The 24,358-nt window shown below is 40.0% G+C and overlaps 1 protein-coding gene across 1 annotated transcript in view; it reads left to right on the top strand.

The window, feature by feature from the left end:
* Positions 1-24,358, top strand: part of LOC121297279 (E3 ubiquitin-protein ligase DTX1-like) — a 57,066-nt gene that overhangs the window by 13,332 nt on the left and 19,376 nt on the right. Inside the window, exon 2 of the mRNA XM_041223513.1 lies at positions 11,007-11,691. Within this exon, the coding sequence (XP_041079447.1) occupies positions 11,007-11,691 (685 nt within the window). The remainder of the gene's footprint in view (positions 1-11,006; positions 11,692-24,358) is intronic.

Below are 24,358 nucleotides of genomic sequence, written 5' to 3' on the forward strand. Positions count from 1 at the left end.
AGACGGAGAGAATCCGAGAGAGAAGATATACCACGTTTCTAACAAGTTACAGAAGAACCCAGACACCACACACTGCAGTGAGGAAGCAGAACTCTGTTCTTTGTACAACACTGGCTCCACAGTGGAGAAGCAGTGCCAGTTAGCCTTAATTATTATACCTACATTGTGCTACACAAACCTGCTTGAAATTGCTTGTCTAACATTAGTATCAAATACAAGTAAGTAAATTAAAATACAAATAGTGTTTTATACACTAGCTGGCCACTTTATTAGGACACAACCTTAGTATCTGATTTGGCCATCATTTGCCCTTTGATTACCTAATGATATAACACATGTCCACTTTTCAGTGAACCTTTCTATACTATTCTGTACATACTGTTGATATGTGTCATGGTTCTGGCAGCTGTTGCGGGGGGATGTACCTTACTTACAACATTAGGCCACATTACATAAGTGTTTGCTTTTCTCAAGTCGTCTGTTTCTCATGAAACAAATGTGGGCATTTTGCCTTTTTGTGTTTGCATGTAAAGCCACTCATTTCCCTTTGGAACGCCTACTTTTCCTCGAATGCTATGCAAATAAAGGAGAGGGGGAGGCAGGTCACATTTAAATTCGCCATGCTGACGGCCCGCTTAGATTCTCGTGCTGTTAACCGTGAGAGTCCCCAAAATACTGGGTGCGTTCACGGAATCATTCTGCGCAGATTCTGTGCCTAATCTGACCAATTTAGCCAATGGGCGCGTTAACGGAGATCATTCTTAGATGATCATTGGTTAAATTGGTCAGGCTCTGCACAGAATTTGTGCAGCATGATCTCCGCGAACCCACCCACTGTTTACATGAGCAGAGAAAAGTTTCACAAGAAAGAATCCACGTGTCATTGTGTTCGACATAAGTGGTTATTAAAGATCTGATTTGCTGATGGATAGTTCCTGCTTTTTTTAATACTGTGTTTTAATGTATTCGCCCACACTGCTTTTCACATTATTTTCATAATAAACTGGGCCAAATCTGAGTGGTCGTTGAACAGGCGTTTGGGCGTTTGATACTGCTGAAGCGTGCTGAAATTAATCATGAGCTTGTTCCCCAAATCATTACATCCTGCTGTATCCTGCACAATCTGTGCCAGGACCATAAGGAGGTGCTCAGGCAAGCAGAGGAACAGCTACCTCAGCCTCCAGCAAGAATTGCACAACAGCAATATGAAAAGGGTCCTGCTATTAGAGATGCACGACTATCTTTATTTTTGTAACCTGACGGTGTACTTTTATCTTGTTTCACATTTTTGTTTCATTAGCTTATTTTGTATCTTTATACCAAATATAGCACCTACATTTGTGCTGTACTTGTATGACTGCTTCTGCTTAATGAAATACTGGAATATTGAGTAGTATTGTTGATTCCCAAGATATAAGTCGGGAAAATTCCGCACCACATTTTATTTTGAGAATGGGTTAAACAATGTTCATGTTGTGCATTGTAAAGCTGCCTCATCATGTCCTCTTCCCTTATGGATATTAACACCCGAGCCTCTTCATCGCTCCAATGGACATAAGTGGAGGATCGTCACGTGTTTTGCTCAGACATAAGTAACTAGGAGAAATTGCATGGGAGTAGAGTTATACACATTTAAACATAGTACTTAGTAGAACATTACAATAAAGACACCGTGACAGTTGTTTGGAAAGCTATTTGCAAGTGTATTCTGAAGTACTGTACAGTAGCTGTAACCATCTGAATTCACAAGCCCACGATTTCCAGTTTATCAAACATTTTTAGTAATAGATTTAAACAGAAACTTGGTAAATACAGTCAGTATGATACTTTACAAACACATTTAGATCTGTGCATGATTAACATTATGCACATTTTTAGGGAAGATGGAAAAAAAAAAAAGTGGGGTTATCTGCAATATCAATCTGATAAGGGAAATATTACAAATAAAACATTAACTTCCCTGCTGACATTTTTGGACCATGGTAACTGACGTATTCCCACTTTTATAGTGGTTTTAGGACAGGACTTGAACAAGAGCAGAGATTGCCAGCAACAGTAATGAAAATCATGGCAGTACTCACTAATCTTACCAGACTTACTGTATGATAATGTGTGGCTGGGTACATGTTAAAATAATGGCTGCAAATTCCTATATAATCCAATTACTATTCCTGTGATGTCCTTTTTTATATCATCTTCAGGGCTAGAAAAGTCATTACAAAATACCAACAAAACATTTGTTAGTCAGATGTTTCTCCTTTGCAGGCTATGAAACTTAATTAAAATTCACAGCCAAGTGCTACAGATAATGAATTCTGTCTTGCAAGAGAGAATACTACACTGAAGCCTTTTTTATAAGTTCAGTAATAATGAGTTCCCATTTATTCTTTGTAAAGACAACCTTCAAAGTCAAGTTGTTAGGTCTCTGGTTAATAATAGCACAGCTGCTGCACTTATTAAAGCCTGTGGTCATTCTAAATTATTATAGTAAAAAAGAGAGTTAAAAAAAATCCATACTTTTACCAGACTATACTAAGACACAGCTTCAGTATGTTAGTACTGTCTATAAAGAAAACATTTAGCTGCATTTTTACTTTACCTGCTTCTACCAAAGACTAGCGATTGCCCTGCAGTCTTTCAAACACCCCTTATGAAAGTTTACTACAGTTATTTTGCTGTTTACCATAGTTTACCATGGTTCTTTTTTTTTTAAATATGCTTTATTGTACCTATCTGGGCTTTGCCATGGCTTTATTATCTTCATGGCTTCATTATTAATATGCTTTGTAGTTCAAACTCACTCCAATGGTGTAGGTGGTTGACATCACTCTCACAGCACTGTCACCCTTTCACAAACACTAAACCTCCTGCAACACCAGACCCCTGACAAACCAGGAGCTGAGCAGCTATTCACAAGCTTTTAATCCGCTGCCGAAAAAAAGGTAGGGTCTGCTTGATGGGGCCCGTGATGTAAACAGGATCCCTACAAGATGCTGATGCTGTAAGAATTCCACTTGGACAAGTGTGATCTGAAATCTACAGGCTGCAGCCTTCTGACAGCATCCTGCGTGCAAAGCATGTCGAGCTGGCTTACTAGTGCAACAGAAACCACAGAAAAATATTTCAAACAGAACCATTTGCAGACCATGCCATTACTCTGCAATGACGCAACAATGCATTTCGAAAGATATATTGAACAACAGTCTGATAAGGTAGAACAATATCTAGTACTGATATATTACCGTATAGTACTGCAATGGATCATGCATATGTGTCCGTCAATACCATTGGTATGTAAAAATGTGAAAGAGTTGTGGTACCGTTCAGTTCTAGCTTTATACTATTGTAGCTGCTCTTGTTTCACCATTGTCCCTTAGTTCAGAACCACTGCATTGATATTGTAGTGCCACTGCTGCATTGCAAATTGGACAGCTCCTGAGTCACTGCTCTCGGCAATCCAATACCTTTGATACAAACGAAACAAGCTTTAGATACAAAGCAATGGCAAAGGCAGCCTCCCTGCTGTGATTCACAAAGAAACTACTTCAGCTTGCTGCACCCGAGGGACTCATCAATTATTTTGCCTGCACACGAGCAAACCATTATATCTGCAGGATTTCAATAGAAATTGTTCTCAGCCGCTCGAGTATGGCTGCTTCTCTGGCATTAAAAAGAGCCACACTGTGAAATTATTTGATTGCATTTCAAATGTATGAATTCACAGCCTCCTGCCCAAATTAAAAACACAGTTTGTTAATGAGAGGTGTGTGTGTTACTGGTTGTCTCTCTGTTTCGTTCAAGTGTGAAGGACTTTAAGCAAAGAGGAACAAATTCAGATTGTTTTGCATATAGTAAATGAGGTGTGGCTGCCCAATTTAACAGAGAGCATCCTAATCAGCATAATACACACCTTGTATATTAAAAGTGAAGCAGCATATAGCAGAGCTATACAGCGACTGATATCTGTGTATGGGTATGAGTTTTATGTCGACACTTGTATAACCATACCAGTTCTTGTGCTGATATTCTGTCATACACAGAAGTTCACTGTCCTATATCCCTGTATCAACCAACACTAATATTGACCTTTTTGAAGTTCATTCATGCTAAGAGGACTTAATAATATTAAGGTTTTTGTTCAGAAAGAGTGATTACTCAACATGTCAATAATGTTTAAGTAGCGCAGCCCATGAAAAGTTTTGCCAGTATATGCAACATGAAAAGCTTAAGCAAAACAAGAGAACGGGATTGTTTTTATTTTTCAAGTGGGCAGTGTTGTTCTGAGATGTTCAGAGCTCTATCACCACGTAAGCATTTGAACAGTGGGTAAGATGCCCTCTGGCGGTGTACACGGTCGCCAGTTTTTGCCCAGCCTCCACACTGTTACCCGGATCTCATACATACATCAACACCTTCACAATACTTACTTAGCATGTCATGTTACTATGCGAGAACTATAATACCTGCAGAACAATCTGAAGGGGAGGTCTGCTTTGCGTATCTAACAACTAACAATCAAATAGATCTTTAAGCCTAGACAGCTTTGGTAATAGCTATGCAGTTGCGATCAACACATTCATTCAATTACATTTTCTTCAAACTTCCACTGTACAGTATGTGCATTTATAGAGGTGTCTTCAGGCTAGGCACAGCGGTGCCTCACGTGTATAACTTGTTTGTTTCGAAGGGCGCCTTTGACTCCGTCAGACCAGCAGAAAGAGCCCGTGAGCACAAGCCCCTCGTGTACTGTTTGCCACACTTTGTAAACCCAGAATGACTTGAAAAGGTTGAGTTACAAATGTCTTGCTTAAGTATGCTAAAGAAACAAGGTGGTTTTCAAACTCAAAAGGCTTTGTGCGTAATTGAATGTTGGTCATTAAGAATCCCTGCAAGGTGAACAAAGCAACACTCCCTCAGCTCTAACCACTGGACCACACTGTCTTCCAGTTCCTCAGCTCTAGCCACTGGACCACACTGGCACCCAGTTCCTCAGCTCTAACCACTGGACCACACTGCCTTCCAATGTTCTAAGAACATTCTTTAGCACAAGTTATTGAAAGTATAAGAATCCGGGTAAATCTGGATATCTGTCTGTCTGTCACACGTATATTTTTCCAATAAAGATAGAGAACAAATTGTCTGATTAGGATGAAACTTTCTAAAGAATCTGGGGGCTTCTGTCTGTATATCAGACTCACTTATCTGCGCACAAGCCATGACCTACTCTTAGCATGGATTTTTTGTTATGATTCCATTCCCTTTGAAACCACCATTGCAAATACATCTTACATTCTCTTACTTGTGTATTGTGCTAACAAAGAATCTATGAATTCTCAAGCTTGGGAGTTTGGCTTGGACTCATTAGCCCCAAGACTGCAAAATTTAACGGTGTCATTTCGAGAGAAAAAACACTACTAAAAAACAAACTGCAAAGTGAATTTGAAATTCAATTGGCTTTGGCACCATTCCCAGATTCAGAACTGAAGGCAAACAAAACTGCCTTCTCTGGACTCGTGCCGGCCTTTAGTGCAGTGTTTTATGCTGGAGGCTAGTACTAGCAAGAAGGAATAAGTTTGATGTCCCAATTGAAAATCTGATGTCTTAAGTCTAGCAATCTAATCACCTAAGATTTTTTTAACCAAGGTTTTAGACTGATAAGAATTACTTATGATGGTGTCTGCACACTACAGTACCTTTTCTATTAGGTTTCTGTCCATACTGTTATACTTTTCTTAATATTAAATTATATAGAATATAATAATAAAGAATATATTCATATATCCTGTATGTGATAATGTCTGGTGCTTTGTTTGTGAACCAGCTGATTGTGAACTATATTTTAAAGCTGCTTGTATTTTTGTAAACTATTTAGTAATGTTATAAAATGTACTTGTAGCATATGTTAATGAATCTCAACCGCTCTTCTGTCCATATGAAAACTATACGCTACAAAATTAATACCCAGTTATGTCACCTGCCACTTTTCTGTTCGACTAGTCGACTATTCAGTGCTACCGTATTCTGTATAACTCTATACTGTATTGAAGTTTCTGCTTCAGCATTTGCCATGTTTACTTACTATTCCAGAAAATGCTTCCTGGCAGATTTCTGCCGTTCTGCTCTGAAGCTCACAGCTGAAGTGTTGTGCCTGTGCAGTGCTGATATATTTCCACACAATCACTCTAGATGAGTCTTTTCATAAGCACATTTTGCTGGCATAGTGAAAAAACAAAACAAAACAAAACAAAACAAAAAAAAAAACATGGCAAGATACAAGAATAGAGACTGAAACAAAACACGTCATAATGGAAAATGAAACTGGAAAATATTTATATTGGGAAACAAATCCCATTAAAGATCACCGAGCTGTGGATATGAAATGTCACAGTCATCTAAAATAATGCATTTATCTCTCTTCAGATTCTTTGTAAATCATTTTCTGTTTCAATTATCACATACTGGTGACTTTTTAAATCGTCCATGTGGCCTGTAAAGAGCTTCTAAACATCTCACACTCCTACCAGCTAGATATTAGTGTTATCTATTAGTGATGTTATTGCTGTGGTAGCTAAACAGATAACACAAAGGGTCTATTTCCAGCATGATGTTTCTGTTACATCAACAGATTAACGGGATACACCTACAGTTCATTGCGGGCTTGTTGTGCATTTGCAGTCTGAAACACTTGTAATACTGTTTCAGAATAACATCTGGGTCCCTGTCAATAGCAATTATGAGCTGTGTACAGTAGATTGCACAGAAGGCTAAACTATGGATGAATGTAGCTGAAGCAAATGCTGCTCCCGACAATCAAAGCATATTCAGAGGTGTGTATGTAAGTGTTGTAAACCAAATGACGTATTGAAATGGCTCTCCCTCAGTTACTCTGAAGATGTGCTAGACGTTATTTCAGCACAGGCGTATTCACACCACTGACTAGACCTTCATTGTTTGGCCCAGTGTGTACAATTACAGTATAGTGATGGGGACAAACTGTTTTATTTTTAGTGTTAGGTGAAACCAGTACAATATTGAGCACTGTGTGCAGTTTAATTGCTTTCTCCTATTCAAAGTCAAATCGGTAACAAGATCAGAAAAGAAGCACGTTCAAATGCAGTTGCCATTCAGCAAGGAGGTCAGCGAAGGAGACTTTTCATGTGGAAAAAATGTACCGTGGAGTGGTGTTGCTGCACTAACTGGACAGCACAGAGGCTGCAACTATGCACATGTAATGGAACTGTTATCAGTGTTCCATTTGAGTAGCTTAATTTTCCACAATACTGTTTTGATATTTATTGCACAGCGCGTGGGATAAAACCAATAAAAGTGGACCTGTTTTCTCCCCCGTTCTCCACGCCAGGTCAGAAGGCCCTGGCACGGAATCAATCTATTGTGCAAACCAACCGGCTAACTGGTTCCCATGACATACAGTCTTCAAGAATGCCTTTCCAGTGTCGGTCAGTTGAAAGCAAGGCACAACACTGGGTCAGATTCATTCAGCTGATACTGTACTCCAGTGCAAAGCTTACTCGCTGGTAATGGTACAGAAATAGTATTAAATGAGTAAGAAGTGCATTTGATCTAAACAAAACAATGGTTCCGTGAGTCTGTGTGATTCGTATTGTAGTAGAAGGAGTTGAACGGTTTACCTCTGTGTACACTACAGGAATTTACAGCCTTATTTTTTTGCCGGTGTGTAAGATAATAGTAGTGTGTGTGTGCTTTTTAGATTTCGGATTATTTTGAATTGGCCACTGCATCAATTTGTCAACTTAAATACCAATGTGAGAAACCCAAAGAGAGCTAAGAAGAGAGACTTCTCAAGTGCCTCACACAAACAACACTTTGGGTACTCGTAGACCAAACAGTCCTTTATAAAAGTTTCCCAGTAGTAAAAGCATAGCAGTGTAGTAAAGTGTAGTGAAAGCAAGGTAAAACATAGGTAAGCATTGTAAAGAATACCAAGGCATGGTAAAGCATATTAATAAACATGGCAAACCAGGGCAAACTATAATTATGAATAGTAAAAAAAACATTTTTTTGGCACGGTATTATACTATTTTAATAATAGTTTGGTGAGTGTTGAGTAGTTTAATGTATGGTATTATAGTTTTTTTTATGGGGTGTCCTGCTTCAAAGTTTCCCCAAAACACCCCAAACACCAACAGTTGGGTCTGCAAGTACCAGAACTGGGGTTTGTGTGGGACACCTTTCTCTGCATTCAACACACCCCCAGTTAGGGAAATTCATTGGCATTTTAACAGGGTACTTTGTAGGCAGTAAGTTTATACCTATAGCAGTGTAATAAACAGCTCAAAATGGAAATGATCCTTTACTACACTTTGAGTGTTTTGCAGCTGTTGTCATTATGACAGAATAGTCCCAACTAGAGGAAGACGAGTTCATCATTTTTTCATTATGTGTTTTTTCTAAAAGAGCACCACTGTTAAAAACAAAGACATCATGAGTTCATCTTTTGTTGATGAAAGGACTCACAATTGACCTATTGCCTTGGGGGCCCACAGCGGAAATGAGTGTAGCTCCTGTCCTGCCAGCACAGGGGGGTCACTTTCCATTCCTGGTCTCCAGCTTCCTGGAAGAGAGAGTGACACAGAAACAGCTGTGTTTGTCAGAATTGTGCTCTTAACTGTTACATTCCCATCTGTCAACCATACCATTTAATACAAACCTGTTTTACACAAAGATGGAAAGTGTAATTCCCTTGGCACTTACTAGATGGCAGCATCATAAAAGTGATTGTTTCCATTCAGAGGTCAATTCACCTCTGCAGTGCATTCTGGGTAAAAGCCTGTTACAAAGCACATCAGTCAACAGGGCAATCAGCTGGTTGTTTAATGACAGGAAAGAAGCCATTGAAGGGGAGGGGACAGTGTCACCCTCCAGATGAATGACCTAGGAAGTGCAACACTATCAGAAAGATCAGAAGTCTTGCAATGATGTCTTTGACCTAATGTAGTTCCAGATATAACGTTTAAAAATAAAATGACATGTTTTATTAAAAATGATTTAACTGCACATTTTGAACCTATATATTTTTCGTTTTTTTTTAACAGTCCAACAACTTTAAGCATAATGACGCCCTTTGGTCCAGTGAGTCTGCCTGGGAGTGTATGCGTTTTACTCCCTTACTGTATCTATGAAACAAAGTGCTGCTGTTTTGATCATAATAATGTGAGACTTTACTGAGAACCACATGTTCCTGTTAACTCATTCGCTCATTTGAATGCTCTGACCTTCATAGAAAATAAAAATATGCATTGTATTTGAAGCTTGGCTGTGCAACCTTGCTTTAACATTGGTTCTATGGGGAAAACAGCATAGCTTTGAGCTGAAGATGTCCTCTGTGAAAAGCACAGATGATATTCTGTGTAGAGATGTCCATTAGAAGAAGCTGTGTTGTGCTGTTTTCCCCATAGAACCAATGTTACAGCAAGGTTGCCTGTATCTAAGTTTCAAATACCAAAGGAATGAGCTGTAGACAATCTATGAAGGACATATAATTAACTCAACTGAATATATTTCCATAAATGTTACTTTTAAAGCCAGTCATGGGCCCACAAATATTTGGTAAAAAAGCAAACAATGAAAAACTGTGTTTGAATTGAATTTGTGAAAAACACAGTTTATAAAACGGTGTGTTAAGAATGAAGACAAATGAAAACAGTGTCAGTTTTAGCTCACAGGTTAGTCAAAGTACAAGGATCTATAAGATGTAAATGTTACCTATAACACAGGGACACAAATGAAATATTTACTGAGGGAGTTATTTCACCTTTATGGAACTACCATGTGGTATATTTGTCTCTTGCCACATTATTATTGGACTAGAATCCACGTAGGCCCATTTTACAGCTGTTTTCCAAACTTTATATCTTTAAACAATAGCATCTTTTAATATGTCTCATGTCTCATGATGCTAAACATCAACATACTGAAGACTGAAGTTGTTTAAAGATGGTGCTTACATTAAAAAGTGATGCAAAGTAGGACCTTCAGCAAAATGTTCATTTCTGCAAATATACCCTGTAGCAGTTAAAGATGAAACAACTTCCAGAGCAAATATTTCAATTTTGGCCGTCCCTTGTAGGCAAAATTCCCATGAATAGCTCAACTCTGTCTTTTTTTTTTTTGTTCATCTGAAATACCCGTTTCTGTTTGTGGTTCGTTTCAGGCCATCTGATTTTAACATGACCTTGCACAGAATGCCATTGTACCCTGAAAGCCCAGAACCTGCTGAGATGACAGGCTCCTCAGGGCAGCAGTGAAGTGGCAGGCAGCTGTTGTGGTAGAGCACACTGCAAAACAGGGACTGGGGGCTTCCTCTCTGACGCATGACAGAATCCACCAGCAGCATAGCCAAAGTGACGGCACTCTATAAAGAATGTATTTAAAAAAATATTCTGTAACCTTGAGAAAAATTGGACTCAAGCTCGAGAATATAGAAACATAAGCAAAGAAACATAATCATATAATCGTGGAAACCATTTAAAGGTTAAGCAACAGGCTTCAAATCATTTAAATAACATGTGTTGTATCCCACTTACTATTTTATGGTTTGCCCTCATTTTGAGTTGTTCTGGTTTCTGTTGTGACAATGAATAGGCTTCTTCATTCAATTGAAATGATTTCACAATGTGACCTTTCAGCTCTGCCTATCCCACCTGCTTTCTGTCTGTAGTATACCTGTACAGGTAAAATAATCCAGGAAGTGCTAGTGTAAAAGATTTCCTGTGAGTTAGCTATGGAACCTTTCTTTAAGCTATTGTAGAAACGGGTGTTTTAAAATGAAATAATAAGTTTGCTTTACCTGCGTTTTCAAAACTGAACATTTGAGACCTAGGGAGGGTCATGCTAAATTGTAATTATGATGCACATCATAGTGATTTGTAAATAAAGCTCCACTCGGTACAGTCCAATGACAGTCATTTTAATTTTGTGTTAGGAACTGCTAATAGAGATGTCATTGTGTTCTTCTCTTCCCTCAGGCACCATGCGGCCTGCGCAGCGTAACTTCTATGAGCCCTCCTCGGCCCCGGGGAAGGGGGTGGTGTGGGAGTGGGAGAACGACAGCGGCTCCTGGACCCCCTACGACATGGAGATCTGCGTGACTATCCAGAACGCCTATGAGAAGCAGCACCCGTGGCTGGACCTCACATCGCTGGGCTTCTGCTACCTCATTGACTTCAACAGCATGACCCAGACCAACCGGCAGAGCCAGCGCAAGAGGAGGCTGCGCCGCAGGATGGACCTAGCCTACCCGCTCACCACGGGCTCCATCCCCAAGTCCCAGTCCTGGCCTGTCGGCAGCAGCTCTGGTCAGCCCTGCTCCTGCCAGCAGTGCATCCTGGTCAACAGCACCCGGGCCGCCTCCAACGCCATCCTGGCCTCCCAGCGCCGCAAAGTCTACACCGGTGCCAACGGGACCCCCGGGACCCTCACTCTGGTTAGGCAGAGCAACACCTTTGCCGGCACCACCCTCTGGTCCCCCACCTCTTCGGTCAGCAGTGGCTCGGCCAAGCCAGAGCAGGTCCAGTCCCCAGGTACGGGAACCACCTACCCCAGGGTTCCTGCTCTCCCTGCCCCCACCCACGTCCCTGGGCAGAACAACCTGAACCGGCCGGGCCCTCAGCGCTCTGCCTTGGTGAGCACGCGAGGATCCATCCCACTAGGGTAAGCCAGCCCCATACCCAGGGTAATAAAGCACTCACCTTGTAGAAGAACGGACTTGTTTTGAAGCATCACTGCCAGACTGACTGGGCAGTGGTATACAACACATATGTTACAACTACTCAGGATCTGCAGTAGGGTGCTTGCTTCTAGCGAATCAGATTAGTCTTTTAAGTCTAGGTCCTTATTGAGAATTGTCCCAATGCAGTGGGTCCTACTATATGTTTGATATTCAGCTTGCGTGTCAGCATGTTTACCTCTCAACTCAAGTCAGGCACAGAGTTGTGGTCAAAGGAGGAAACTGCTTACATGTTTCTTGATATTGCAACGAGTCAAAATAAATGTGTCCTTTTGAGGGATTTATTGAAAAGAAACTTGACAGTATAGAGCTGTAGAAATGCATGGGTAAATAGAAAGCCACATTTTTTCAGCTTGTATGAACTTTCTTTTTAAGTGTTGCGTATAGAAAATAGCTTTTATAAAATACAAACAACAGTAAAGTTTCTTAATGCTCTCGTTAATTGTTACTAAATCATTGTACTTTAATTCTACTGAATAGTTCACACGCACACGCACACGCACACGCACACGCACACGCACACGCACACACACATGCTTCAAAGCTCTGAACTGCCTATGCCAGACTGACAGGGAGGATCATGCTTAATTGTAATTACAATACACATCATAGTGATTTGTAAATAAAGCTCTGCTGGATGCAGTCCAATGACAGGAGACGGCACAGTGATTTAAATTTTGCATGTCTGTAATTATTAACAACCAAACTAAGACCAAGCACTCATGCTTGTAAAATCAAACCACAACATAAAAACATAGATAGTAGAACACCAATTATTTGCTTATTGCTTCTGAAATGTCAACAGGAATGAAAATGTAAGTATATTTTTATTTGAAAGTAAGTTGTTTATAGGGGAACTCAACTAAACAGTAATTCGTTTTGGCATTCTGTGTTTAAAGTAATTGTAGCTAAAAACAAAAATCCATAAATTGGTTAGCTACAGCCACTCTTTAAAGCCATATATGAAAAAAAAAAGAAGTTAGAACAGCATATGGAGCCCTGTCATTTCCGTGCACCATTCCTGACTCATGGAATAATCTTAATCCATCTTGTCAAGACTGTGAGTCTAACACGATGATCAAGCACATTTCGGCACTGAGTTGCATTTGTAATGAATCACGAAGACCGGCCTTTACCTTGTGGATAATACTTTTACACATTGTTCTTCAAAGCTGGCCCACAATCGGGATTCACTTTAATCATAATTCATTGCTGTGTTTTTACTTCCAGCATTCTGTTCAGAAAGAACACAGACCTTGTTGGTTTATGCTCTCCTATGGTAGTTTGGCTGTAGGGAGTTACACTTATATACTATAGTAAAAGCCTAGTAACATGTGTAAAGCATGGTAAAGCATAGGTAAGTATTTTAAAGCCCAGCGAGGTACACAGTAGTAAAGCATATTCATAAACAAGAAAAACTTTTGCAAATGCATAGTGTATCCATGGGAGAAACATGGGAAAAGCTGCAAAAATAACATGCAAATGTACAGTGGAAAATGATATGTGCCTGCTACACCTACAGCAGCTGGAGGTTATCAATTACATATTCAAGTACAGGCTCTATCCCAAGAAGCCATTTATAAATCTTAAAAATTACGATTTATCTCCCAAAAAGCTGTTTAGGGAACTCAAAATGTGCACAGATAGTCTATAAACTTTTATCATAGACCTCCTATAGACCTTTCGGGTTGCATTTGGGTATAATGCCATATTGATTTTATATTCGCTCTGTCCTTAAACCTGCTACACTTTAAGCAGATGGAGGTTATAAAAGGTATATTCTCTGTAGTCTCTTTCTGAAATGAGCCCTTCTTATGTAATATAGAACCTGCAGAAATACAACAGAAAGAATGAGTCACAATACAACATCTGTTGGAGCCAGTATGCAGTTTGCAGCACCACTTTTAAAAGCCCTGTCTCCTTCCCAATTTACTGCATGCTATTATTAGCAGGCTCATCAATGGCTCTGCAGGCAAAAAAGCAGAAAAGTGCCGACCTCCGATCCCTGTCCAGTTGGAATCTGTCGCAGGTTGACAGGCCAGGAGTGATTGCCCGTTGCAGGAGGGTGTGTGGGTGTACATGATACTGAAGAGACCAAAGACCCAACACAGTAAAGAAGCTAACATGTCAGAGTTGGGATGGAGTTCACATTGCAATATTCAATAAAAGCACCAGGGAGGGCTTATACAGCCCCAGATTTTGTTTAGCTGTCCTTGCTGACAGTTGAAGTAACCAAGGTTTCCATGTTGGTACCTATATACTGGTGGGAATGTTCCAGCAACAGGGATCTACTGTAGTGGTGGAGTCCTTACTTACAGTATCCATATCATACCTTAGTGTCACACGTATTAGAGAGCCGCTTGTCCAATTGTAAAGGCACCGGCTACATTCTTCAGGTAAATTAAATACTCATTTGTGAGCTATCAGGATTTCACTGGTACCGAAATTAAAGATAATGGAAAAACTCCAGCTGCTGCGTGTAAAACTACCTAACGAGCAAGTAACTTGAAATGACATTTTCATATTTTTTGCCCCTTTTTATGCTGTTTGATATCACTCAGAGTGTTTTTTTTTTATTTTTTTTAATGTAATTACTGTATTTTATTGGGTGTGTTTTGGGGTTCAGGAGCTGCCCTTCTGTTCTAGTTTCCTGCCATAGACATATGTAACATAGGCTAGATCATCCGAAGTCTCGTTATATGAATAAGCCCTTGCATCATCTAGTGCAGAGCTGTGTATTGCCAGCAAAACAAAAATAACATTAATCAAGTGTGTCAGATCACTAGATTGTGCTGGCTTTTACTTATAAAGACAGTTTGGCTGATCAAGTTAATGAATCTATGGCAGGTAACTTGAACTCAGGTGAAAGCACCTTGGCTTATCAATAAATAAATCATTATTGCAATCAGAACCACTCACAATGATTACAAACATCATAAATAAGTGTAAAAAAACAAAACAATGCTATATATATATATATGAAAACTGCAAGCACCCAGTAAAAGAGGTTCTTAGCCGTTCATAACTTTTACAAGGTGTATGTGGCAGTTTGCAACCCTTTCCCCAAAGCCCTGCACTGTGAAATTGCTGTGTATCTCTGGAAGATTGAACTCATGTCCTCTCCAGCCCCATTGCTCACAGGGAAGCCCAGGACTAATGAATAATAACTCACAGAGCATGCTTGCAAGCTATCATCTGATCTGAGCATGATTTAATAATATATCAGAGACTATGGAGCTGAAAGAAACTGCCAGTGATATGAGCCTGGCCCCCAATAGAGCAGTGATGGGATGCTGCACTGGGGTGAGCTGCTATCCCTTACAAAGACCTGGCAGTGATGGGGTGCTGCACTGGGGTTAGCTGCTATCCCTTACAAAGACCTGTCAGTGATGGAGTGCTGTACTGGGGTTAGCTGCTATCCCTTACAAAGACCTGGCAGCGATGGGGTGCTGCTCTGGGGTTAGCTGCTATCCCTTACAAAGACCTGTCAGTGATGGAGTGCTGTACTGGGGTTAGCTGCTATCCCTTACAAAGACCTGGCAGCGATGGGGTGCTGCACTGGGGTTAGCTGCTATCCCTTACAGAGACTGGGCAGCGATGGGGTGCTGCACTGGGGCCAGCTACCCTTTACAGAGACTGTAATAGTGAGGGGGTTAGTTATTTGGTACTGTTAAATAGATTAGAATCTGCTGGATAATTCTTATATTGAGCAATTCTGGGCTGAATAATGTTAGAATGAACTGCATTCTGACCACAGCAATGTAAGGAGCTTCTTAAAATGATAACCTGTTCGTGTTTGATTGGGGACGACGAAATATGATTATACTTTGCCTGGAAATTTATTACAATTATTTATTGGACATACTTTGCATGCAAATCACAGCACAGCAGGAAAGCACTCTGAGTTTTTATAATGGCTTATTTATGTCCTTTGTGTGTAATGGTGTATTTTCATATCCTGGTTGATACCATGAAAGAACATCGATACCATGTTGACTTCACAGATTAGGGACTGAATGTTAAAACCACTTATTCGGCTGTTATTTAGTGCCCTTTCAATGACAGATCAGTCGTGGCAGGAGTGTGCCAGGCTGCAGAGCTGTCATGAGCACAGAGGAGAAGGAGGAAAGCAGAGAAAGGGAGGGGGGAGGATGGCTGAGCCAGCGTTTCCAGCCTCCTCTGGAGACGAGCAGAGGCGGAGGGATGAGGCTTTTGTGCAGAAGTGTCGGAAAGCAGATTACAGTAAGCCTGGCTGTCTTGGCACCTGCTGGGAGAAAGAGAGACAGCATCGCATGAGTGAAGGTCCCCGACTGGGCATCCAAAATAGGAGAAACTGCTCCTACCACACCAGGACAGAACTGATTGTACAGTATGTGAGGTACTGAAGATGTTTGAATTGTTCTGGAGGGATACAGGGCTGTCCCTTAACGATTGCTGTCTGATTGCTTCTGTTAGGTGGAACTACCACAATAGTCTTCCTTATAGTGTCAAAGAATTTATTTATCATTTATTTGTGTAGGATCTTTAGTTAGCAGAAACTATGACTGTACCTTATAATGGTGTGCATACTGAGGCTGCATGAGATTATCTAAGAAAAGAGCTGGAAGAAAATCTTTTAAAAATCCACCTACAAGGTTTTAATAAGGTCTATTTCCATGTTACTATTGTCACAGGTTACCATGCTGTTGCTCTGTAATGATACTTACTTATAAACATCTCCACCCCCATATTTTTGCAGATGTGCTTATCTTCAGCCAAGGGGGGGGCACAGGCACATGGACTGTGTATTAAAACCTAAAGAAGACTATCTGCATTTTCACAGACAGCAGTGTAAGGCAGTGTGATATTTTACACGAGAGAAGCGGTCAGATTCCTCTAGGAAGGGGCTTGTGTGTAACCTGATTCCTGGCACAGTACTGTCTGAGTTTGATGAATGTGTTGTTCTAAGTTAAACACATGTTGGGGTCCCCAGTGGCTCCCCTAGTAAAAACACTTGCTTGGAGTGCAGGGCGAGTCAGGCAAGCATGGTTGGTATCTAACATGGCTGAGTTTCCTTTCTTGTCTGGGGCCCCATAAAGGCATGTTGCATTGGCACACCTGTGGGGTTAGGGAGGAAAATGGGCTGGGGATAGTTCACAATTCATCGACCCCTATTGGTCAGAGAGGTCAGGGCTGAGACATTTTTTTAAGAAAGGAAAACTCACCCAAAGAGTTACCGAATCAGAAATAAACAACTCAGACATTTCATTGAAGGACTTGTTCATGCAGTAGTGTTACATTTACAGTTCTTTCAGTAAAAAGCTTGCTATATTATCAGTATCAGCTTCTCAGTTGCCATGATAACTGCATATGAAACTGATTTATTTCTTGTACAGTAATCAGATGAGCATTCTGTATTTGGAAACTGTATTGGGTTTTATTAATAATGAAATTTGGTTTTGTAAACATCAGCTTGTTTTCCTGAATACACTGGATCATTTTTTCAGAGGACTGTCACAGATGGAGAATGAACTGTCTGCAGAAAGGGTATGGTCTGAATTTGTTCCAGCTCATGTGTCCGTGACGGGATGTGTTTTGATGGACCGGCGTTGGCGTAAGTTGTGTATCCTGTCAGTCCAATACAGCAGTTTTTAATTGAATTGAATCCATTGCAGTGGAAGAGACAGGATGGAGAGAAAGGGAATGACAGAATAAACAGTGAAAAATCAGGACAGAGAAAGAGAGCATCTTTACCAATATGGAAGACAAATAAAAGTTCCCAGTTCTACCATTATAATCCCAGTGCAGTAGACTGCAGCAGCCCCAGCAGAACCATTCCCCCTAGACATATTCTGTAGTTTTGGAATATAAAGGGTACCACAAAGAAGCTTAAATGATCTTGTGTTGATAAAGACTTTTCTAAACTTTTGTCCAAGATTATAGTGAGTTTATTTTCAGTACTTACTCTAATAACAACATAAAGAGCTTAGTAAATCTAAGAGAGAGAGAGAGAGAGAGAGAGAGAGAGAGAGAGAGAGCGAGAGAGGTGTCAAGTGTGAAGATGCAGTTCCCAGGCGAGTGGGTCTATGAACAGGAAGCCGCAGCTCTCACCGGAATGTAGTCGCGTGGTTACAGGAGTGCTCGAGTTGCACTGAATAATTAGAGCAACAACCCCCTCACACAGAGTGTAAACAACAATGCGCCAAGCTCACTTCACAACCCACTCATTTCTCTCAGCTTCAGTCAGACAACCATAAACACAAAACAGAAACTAACTGCGGCAGGTGTGCTGTCAGGAGTTTCGCATGCGGCACTCAACACAGCGTACATACATCACTGCAGGAAAATGTAGGCTGTAGGTCCTAGTGTTTACGGGACGAGGAGAAGGGTTTGGTCTCGCAGTTAACGTTCTCAAAACAAAATAATGCCATCAATCTTTGTTCTAATACCCTGCCATTTCTTATGTAAGTATCACTCACCTTGACAAGTAAAAAAACAGAATACTTGGTTCCAACCTACTGAACCCCTTCACTATGTCTGCTTACTGTTAACATTGATATGGGTCATTCCAGCTCAAATGGATCACATTCTGAGGAGGCTCCTCCCATTGTGGTTGATGATACAGAAGGGTACATGTGGTGGACAAAAAGGTTCCAGGGTTTAAACAAGAAAACACAAAATGGTTAAGAGCCCCAATTACTGAATTCTAGATTTTTCTAGTTCATGAAAATGCATGTATTTTAAACCCAACTCTGCTACAAGATTACCCATAGAGATCACAACTGGATCCCAGAATGATGCAGTGCATTTGATGCAAAGAGAAATGTCACAACCTTTACTTAAGGATACACTAGGAGAGGATACAAAATGCTTCTAATTGGGTAATGCAAAAATAATCAGTGAGCACAGGAAGACATAGGCACAAGGACCTGAATTGTTTATGTCTTTCCTCTCGATTGGTAACCCAGGAAGAACCATTGTGTTTTCTGTATATTCCATTAACCGTTTTGTCATTATGATTACACTATGTAACACAATTTTTGTTCCTGGGTATTAAGTGTTATTTCCTAATTGCTTATGCCTCAAAAGTATAGAAAATGGCTATTATTCCCCACAAACTTTGTTTTTGTGACCAGGACAGTGATATTTCAAAATATCACTATTTCCAATGGGAAAACGGGCAAATGTGTGTCTTTTCGTTCACATAAAGTCAGAAAAAAACAACATATGAATCCAAATTAACATGTATTTATACTAAAGTAATACAAAAATGACTACAAAAGATTAGAAATGAGTAGTTTTCCGAGATTTACGATTATACTGTAAATACATGTTAATTTGGATTCATATGTTGTTTTTTTCTGACTTTATGTGAACGAAAAGACACACATTTGCCCGTTTTCCCATTGGAAATAGTGATATTTTGAAATATCACTGTCCTGGTCACAAAAGCAAAGTTTGTGGGGAATAATAGCCATTTTCTATACTTTCGAGGCATAAGCAATTAGGAAATAACACTTACTACCCAGGAACAAAAAAAATAATAATAAATTGTTACACGGTGTTACTGAAGTCATTTATGTTTTCTTTTTTTACTGGGGGGGGGGGGGGGGGGGGGGGGGGGGGGGGGCTCTGATTTCAAAGCTTGGAGATGCCCCTTTGTGATATCACTGCTACCAGCTGGCCATTGAAATATTCAAAGTACACATGCTTTGGAGCACACACCTGCGTAGTATAAAGTAAAATAATGATGCCTCCTGTCAAAGGTCGAGCAACTTTTCGCTCGTTTCATTCGCTCATTAATTGCGACTTAAGTGTGCTCCGGTCTTCAGAGTGCTAAACAGTAAACATCTAAACTACAGTCAGTCGACTGCAGAATGAAGTGGCTCTCAAATATACTATTTAAGCTGGGGTCAGTATTACATTTTTTCAGCAAAAAAAAACCAACAGGTTATACAGTACTTTGAGGGGACAGTCAGCCAGAGAGGAAGGGGTGTATTTTGTGTGAGTCCTAAAAGGTCACTTCCTCATTTCAGTTCTCTTCAAGCAGTAAGCTGTTAAGAAGCTGCAACAGAATTTAATATCAGGAAATAAAGCTATCCGTGCAGCTCTGTGGCAATGGAGGAAGGGTAAGATATTTAATATTCCTGACCTGTGGTGGAGCTCAGACTGCAGGAATTGTTTTCAGCGGCCGGGCGAGGGGGTCTTTCATGGCCAGTGAAAGATTTATGGCTCATACTTTGTGCTCTTGGTTTTCCTTTCCTGTTTTTGTGGCGACTGATCTGCTGAACTGGTGGATGCAAGGAATTGCACAGGAGACTTAAGCCCCTCTGTCTGTCTGTCTGTCTATCTGTCTGTGTGTAATAAATTCAGTGCTGGACAGGTACAGAGATAATTAGATTTCCTGTAAGTCTGGCCTTAAGCAGAGTTCATTATCTCTGTAAGAATATGCAATTAATCTTTTTTTGCATAATTAATGTATTAGCTGATAATTCTGTAGTCATCATAAACTGTTCCTAATTTGGTTAATGTTGCAGTGAATATTTCTGCATAATTTAGGCTTGGGTGAATTTAGTCTTTAGGTTGGGGGTTTAAACAGTTAAGCAGAATGGAGTTTGTGGTGCTTAATGTTGCAAACATTGAGCAGTAGTTCCTTGTTTTAAGCTGTTGAAATCAATGTGTAATATGAAATGCAGCTGTCAGCCTTGGCTGAGGTTCCTCTTTGTATTCTGTTGTGTGTGGGTGTCTGTGTACAAGACAAGATTAGAGTGCATTATAAATCATTTATAAGAAATCTACCAATCACAGTTAGAGGTTTGACAAAATTCCAGTACATCTAATCCACTGTACAGATTTCGTCCCTTGCATGGAACTCAACAGCACAATTCTTCAGAAAAGAACACATTCTTATATTTAAAAGCTTGAGTCATCACTTCTACACACAATGTATTTACTTATTGTAACACAGGCTTGGCTTGAAAAACATGCATGTGATGTAAGTGTTACAGGCACTGTTGGGAAAATGTATAATTTTTCATAAGCCTTTTACGTTTACAGTTACTGTAGTTAGGTTCTCCATTCCAACAAGCTTTTTCCAAACTTTCTAGCTTAACGTGTTCTTGTCAACAGTGTCAAAACTCAGTGTCAGTATAGTCTCTTAAATCAGTTCACGTTAGACTTGTTGGGAATTATGAATGAGCCAGATGTGTGTGAAAACAGTATTGACAAAATCAAAGGTACCTAGGTATTGGTCAGTACATTGCTGTACTGTAGCACATTTTAATGTTATGCATAAATCAAGGATAGACCGCGAATGTTCCGAATGTACTGTAGCTGTTCCACGAATGAGAATAGCCATAGAGGTCAAGGGTTGTTTATAGCTATCTTCTTGAGTTATATAACTGCTGGACTCTATGAATGTTCAAGGGGTATTCTATTTATATAACAAGGATAATCTGGAACGGAAAGTATGCTTAAACCTAATTTAAACAACTGAGTTTTAATATTTACTTTCCTTAGATCAGGCTCTGCATTTCCTTAGCAAATTAGAGAATATGAAAAAGCTATTCCTTGCTAGATTTCTCAATGTTTGCGGTTCTTTTAAGTGCATCATTATGCATATTGAGATGTGCAAATACATAATAAATGACCAATACAAATACAGGTTATGTGGGAAATTAATACTTATAAAGAGCACACTTTTCTGAACTTCTCTCTTCTGGCCTGCTTAGAAAAATGGCATTGATATACCATTCTATTATATCCTAGCCTACATTATCCTGAGAAACCCTAGCAAACCCATTAGCAGATGACAGCACTGATTTGGGACAAATATTGCACTGTGGTCCTGATATAGTAGCACATTGTCTGAGATTGATATGGTGCTCTTGATACTGCAATGGATACTGCATTGTGATACCATGGGTATGTCCAAACCTGAGCATGTTGCTGGGCAGTTCTACCAGGTACCATTGTAGTTGTCATTGTTCATTGTTCTTTGAAACATTTGTTCATTTAAACAGTTTGGAGTACCAGTGCACCTGTGATGGTTTGATCATTAAGATCATTATGACAGGAAGCAGTAAGTAAGGGGTCTGAGTGGGGTAACAGGGGCAATGCCCCCTGTTTTGAGACTGGTGAACCCATCCATTTGACTGCCAGTGTATCAGCAGTAAGAAATAAATGGACCAGACTCCTTTAATGCAGGCTCCTGGTACCGGAGCCTCTTACATAACCTAACATTCTGGTGCCCTTTGATCACAATAGGATTGTTTGTCAGGGAAATAGTAAATGTAAGCAGTTAAAAATGTAGCTTTCCTGATCCATAGCAAAAAAGCCTGCAGTTTATATTTAGCCTGGGATCAACACTACCTGCTCATGAAACCCCTCTGCTGCACTGTAGTTCAATGCAATTTGATGTGTGGGTCGTGAAGAATGCTATGGATGCTGTATCATTGGTCTTCACAGGAGAGCCAAGCTGTAGTGAGAGTATGTAAGGTAACACTTTGGACATGCTTTGGAAATAAAATCATAAAGGTAGTTTGTCAATAGACTCATAGTAGATTTAGTAAAGAAAGAAAGCTATAAATGGTGTGTTGTAGTTCGCTAATGCAATAAGCTGACACTTTCAGTCTGAAAGGTGATATGGTAGCTTATGTTTGCCCAGAATTTTAAACATGTTCTTCAAAAGTAGCATCACAGTTCAAAGCAAATAAGAATTTGGGATTTCACAGTTCCTATTATACCATGCAGGCAGCGGGGTTCCAGTGTAAAAAGGCTAAACTATTCCAATGAAAGGCTTGATGTCATGCTTTAACAATGGCTATATTTAGATCACTGTTTTATAAACATTAAATGATCGTCACTTGAAAATGTTAACAGGTAAATCCATATCGGTATTAAACTGGAAAAAAAACTGCCCGTTGCTAAATGATAATTTAACTCTGCTTGCTATTGTTTTTTTTTACAGTGTCATCTCATACAAATCTCGTAAAAGCTAGGCATTTAAAAGTATTAATAACTCATCCCCAGTAGATCAGAAGATAGATAGGTACAGTAATACAGAATACTTCAGGACATTGATCAAATAGGCAATTCTAGATCAATTGCTGCTTATAATGGACCTGCAATTACTTAGTGTATTTGGGATTTAGATACTGTACAATGTCATTCCTGGTCCACTACATCACGCACTGGCTTAATGTTCTGCCTAAGGCTGTTGCGAATTCTCGGTACAGAGCAGTTGCCACTGATCACAGAAGCCAGGGGCTATAGCATTGGAAAGCACTTACACTTTAATCATTGACGCTAGCTCTGGAGTTAATTAAAGGCAGGAGTAAACATGGCCCAAGAATGTGGTCCACTTGAGCTGGCATGACCCATTATAAATATTATCAGTGGTTAGTTGAGGCAGGGCTAGCTACTGTAAATGGTTCAACATATTAGAGCACAAGACAGAACCCAGCTACTGGTACCTGTGCTGCCTAACTGGCTAGACAAAGCTGAGCATGGAGGGAGGGAGAAGGTTTCATGCCAGCGTTAAAGATCATATCCATAGAGATTAAGCAACTTCCTGCAGTTCAGAGACTCAGTTATCATAGTAATGGTTCACATGTCTTCATAGCCAGTACTTGACATAGATGGGCTCTTTACCCCGAGGGAAGAAGCTCTGAGGTGAGAAGGGTCGGAACAGGAGGAGGGAGCAACACAAGGAATGTCAACAACACAGGCAAACATAATCACAAGTCACAAAGGACCAAGAGCCAGCTTCTTCAAAAATAAAAACAACACAAACTGGTGCAAATATTCTTATTTACCAGTCTTTCTGCATCTCCTGTTTGATAACAAGACCGTTCTTTCGGTCTGTAAATAAAAAACACTAACATCTTCAGAACAGCTGTACAAACCAACCGGCAAAATCAGAAGACCAATTATTTTGATTTATGAAAAATGTATCCAAAACCTCGAGTGATATATAAAAATGTTATATGCATGTGAGAAACTAGAGACTCGTATACAACTAATTATAACAAATAAAGCGTAGGGGAGGGCGGAGTGTGTGCACAAGGGAGAGAAGATTGAGAGAGGCTGACAGTGAGTAGTGAGTCAGAACCTGCTAATCCCAGGCAGAAAGTGCACTGATCTCCTTGGTTACACAGGAGTGCCTTGATGTCAAAGGATTTCTGATGGTCCCAGAAGAGATTAGAGTCTCCTTAAATAGTCTCCTAGACTTGAGTCACCACCGAGTTTTGACTCACAACACACCAAGCTCTCCCCAAGCGACATGCTGCTTCATGTTTATTATAAAGGCAAATAAAGCGACCCGGTGTGATACACAATGAAGATTACCTTGTACCAGAGGTAAGGGGCTTGGTTTTGAGTTTTAGACTCTAGAAAACAAATGTGTCTTCTTCAGTGTATGTGTGTGAAGTTTTGGATAATATGAAAATATCTAGCTCAGCAGTATGAGTAGCTCACTAGAAGAAAAAAAAAATAGTTTACAATGCATTTTAGCACACATAACCAAGCACTTTAAAAACAATATTTATGTAGAATTAATATACGACTGTGCGGATGTGCTGTGATTTTCTGTATATTAAAAAGAAAATACCA

The sequence above is a fragment of the Polyodon spathula genome, chromosome 22, assembly GCF_017654505.1.
Source record: "Polyodon spathula isolate WHYD16114869_AA chromosome 22, ASM1765450v1, whole genome shotgun sequence".
Lineage (NCBI taxonomy): Eukaryota > Metazoa > Chordata > Actinopteri > Acipenseriformes > Polyodontidae > Polyodon > Polyodon spathula.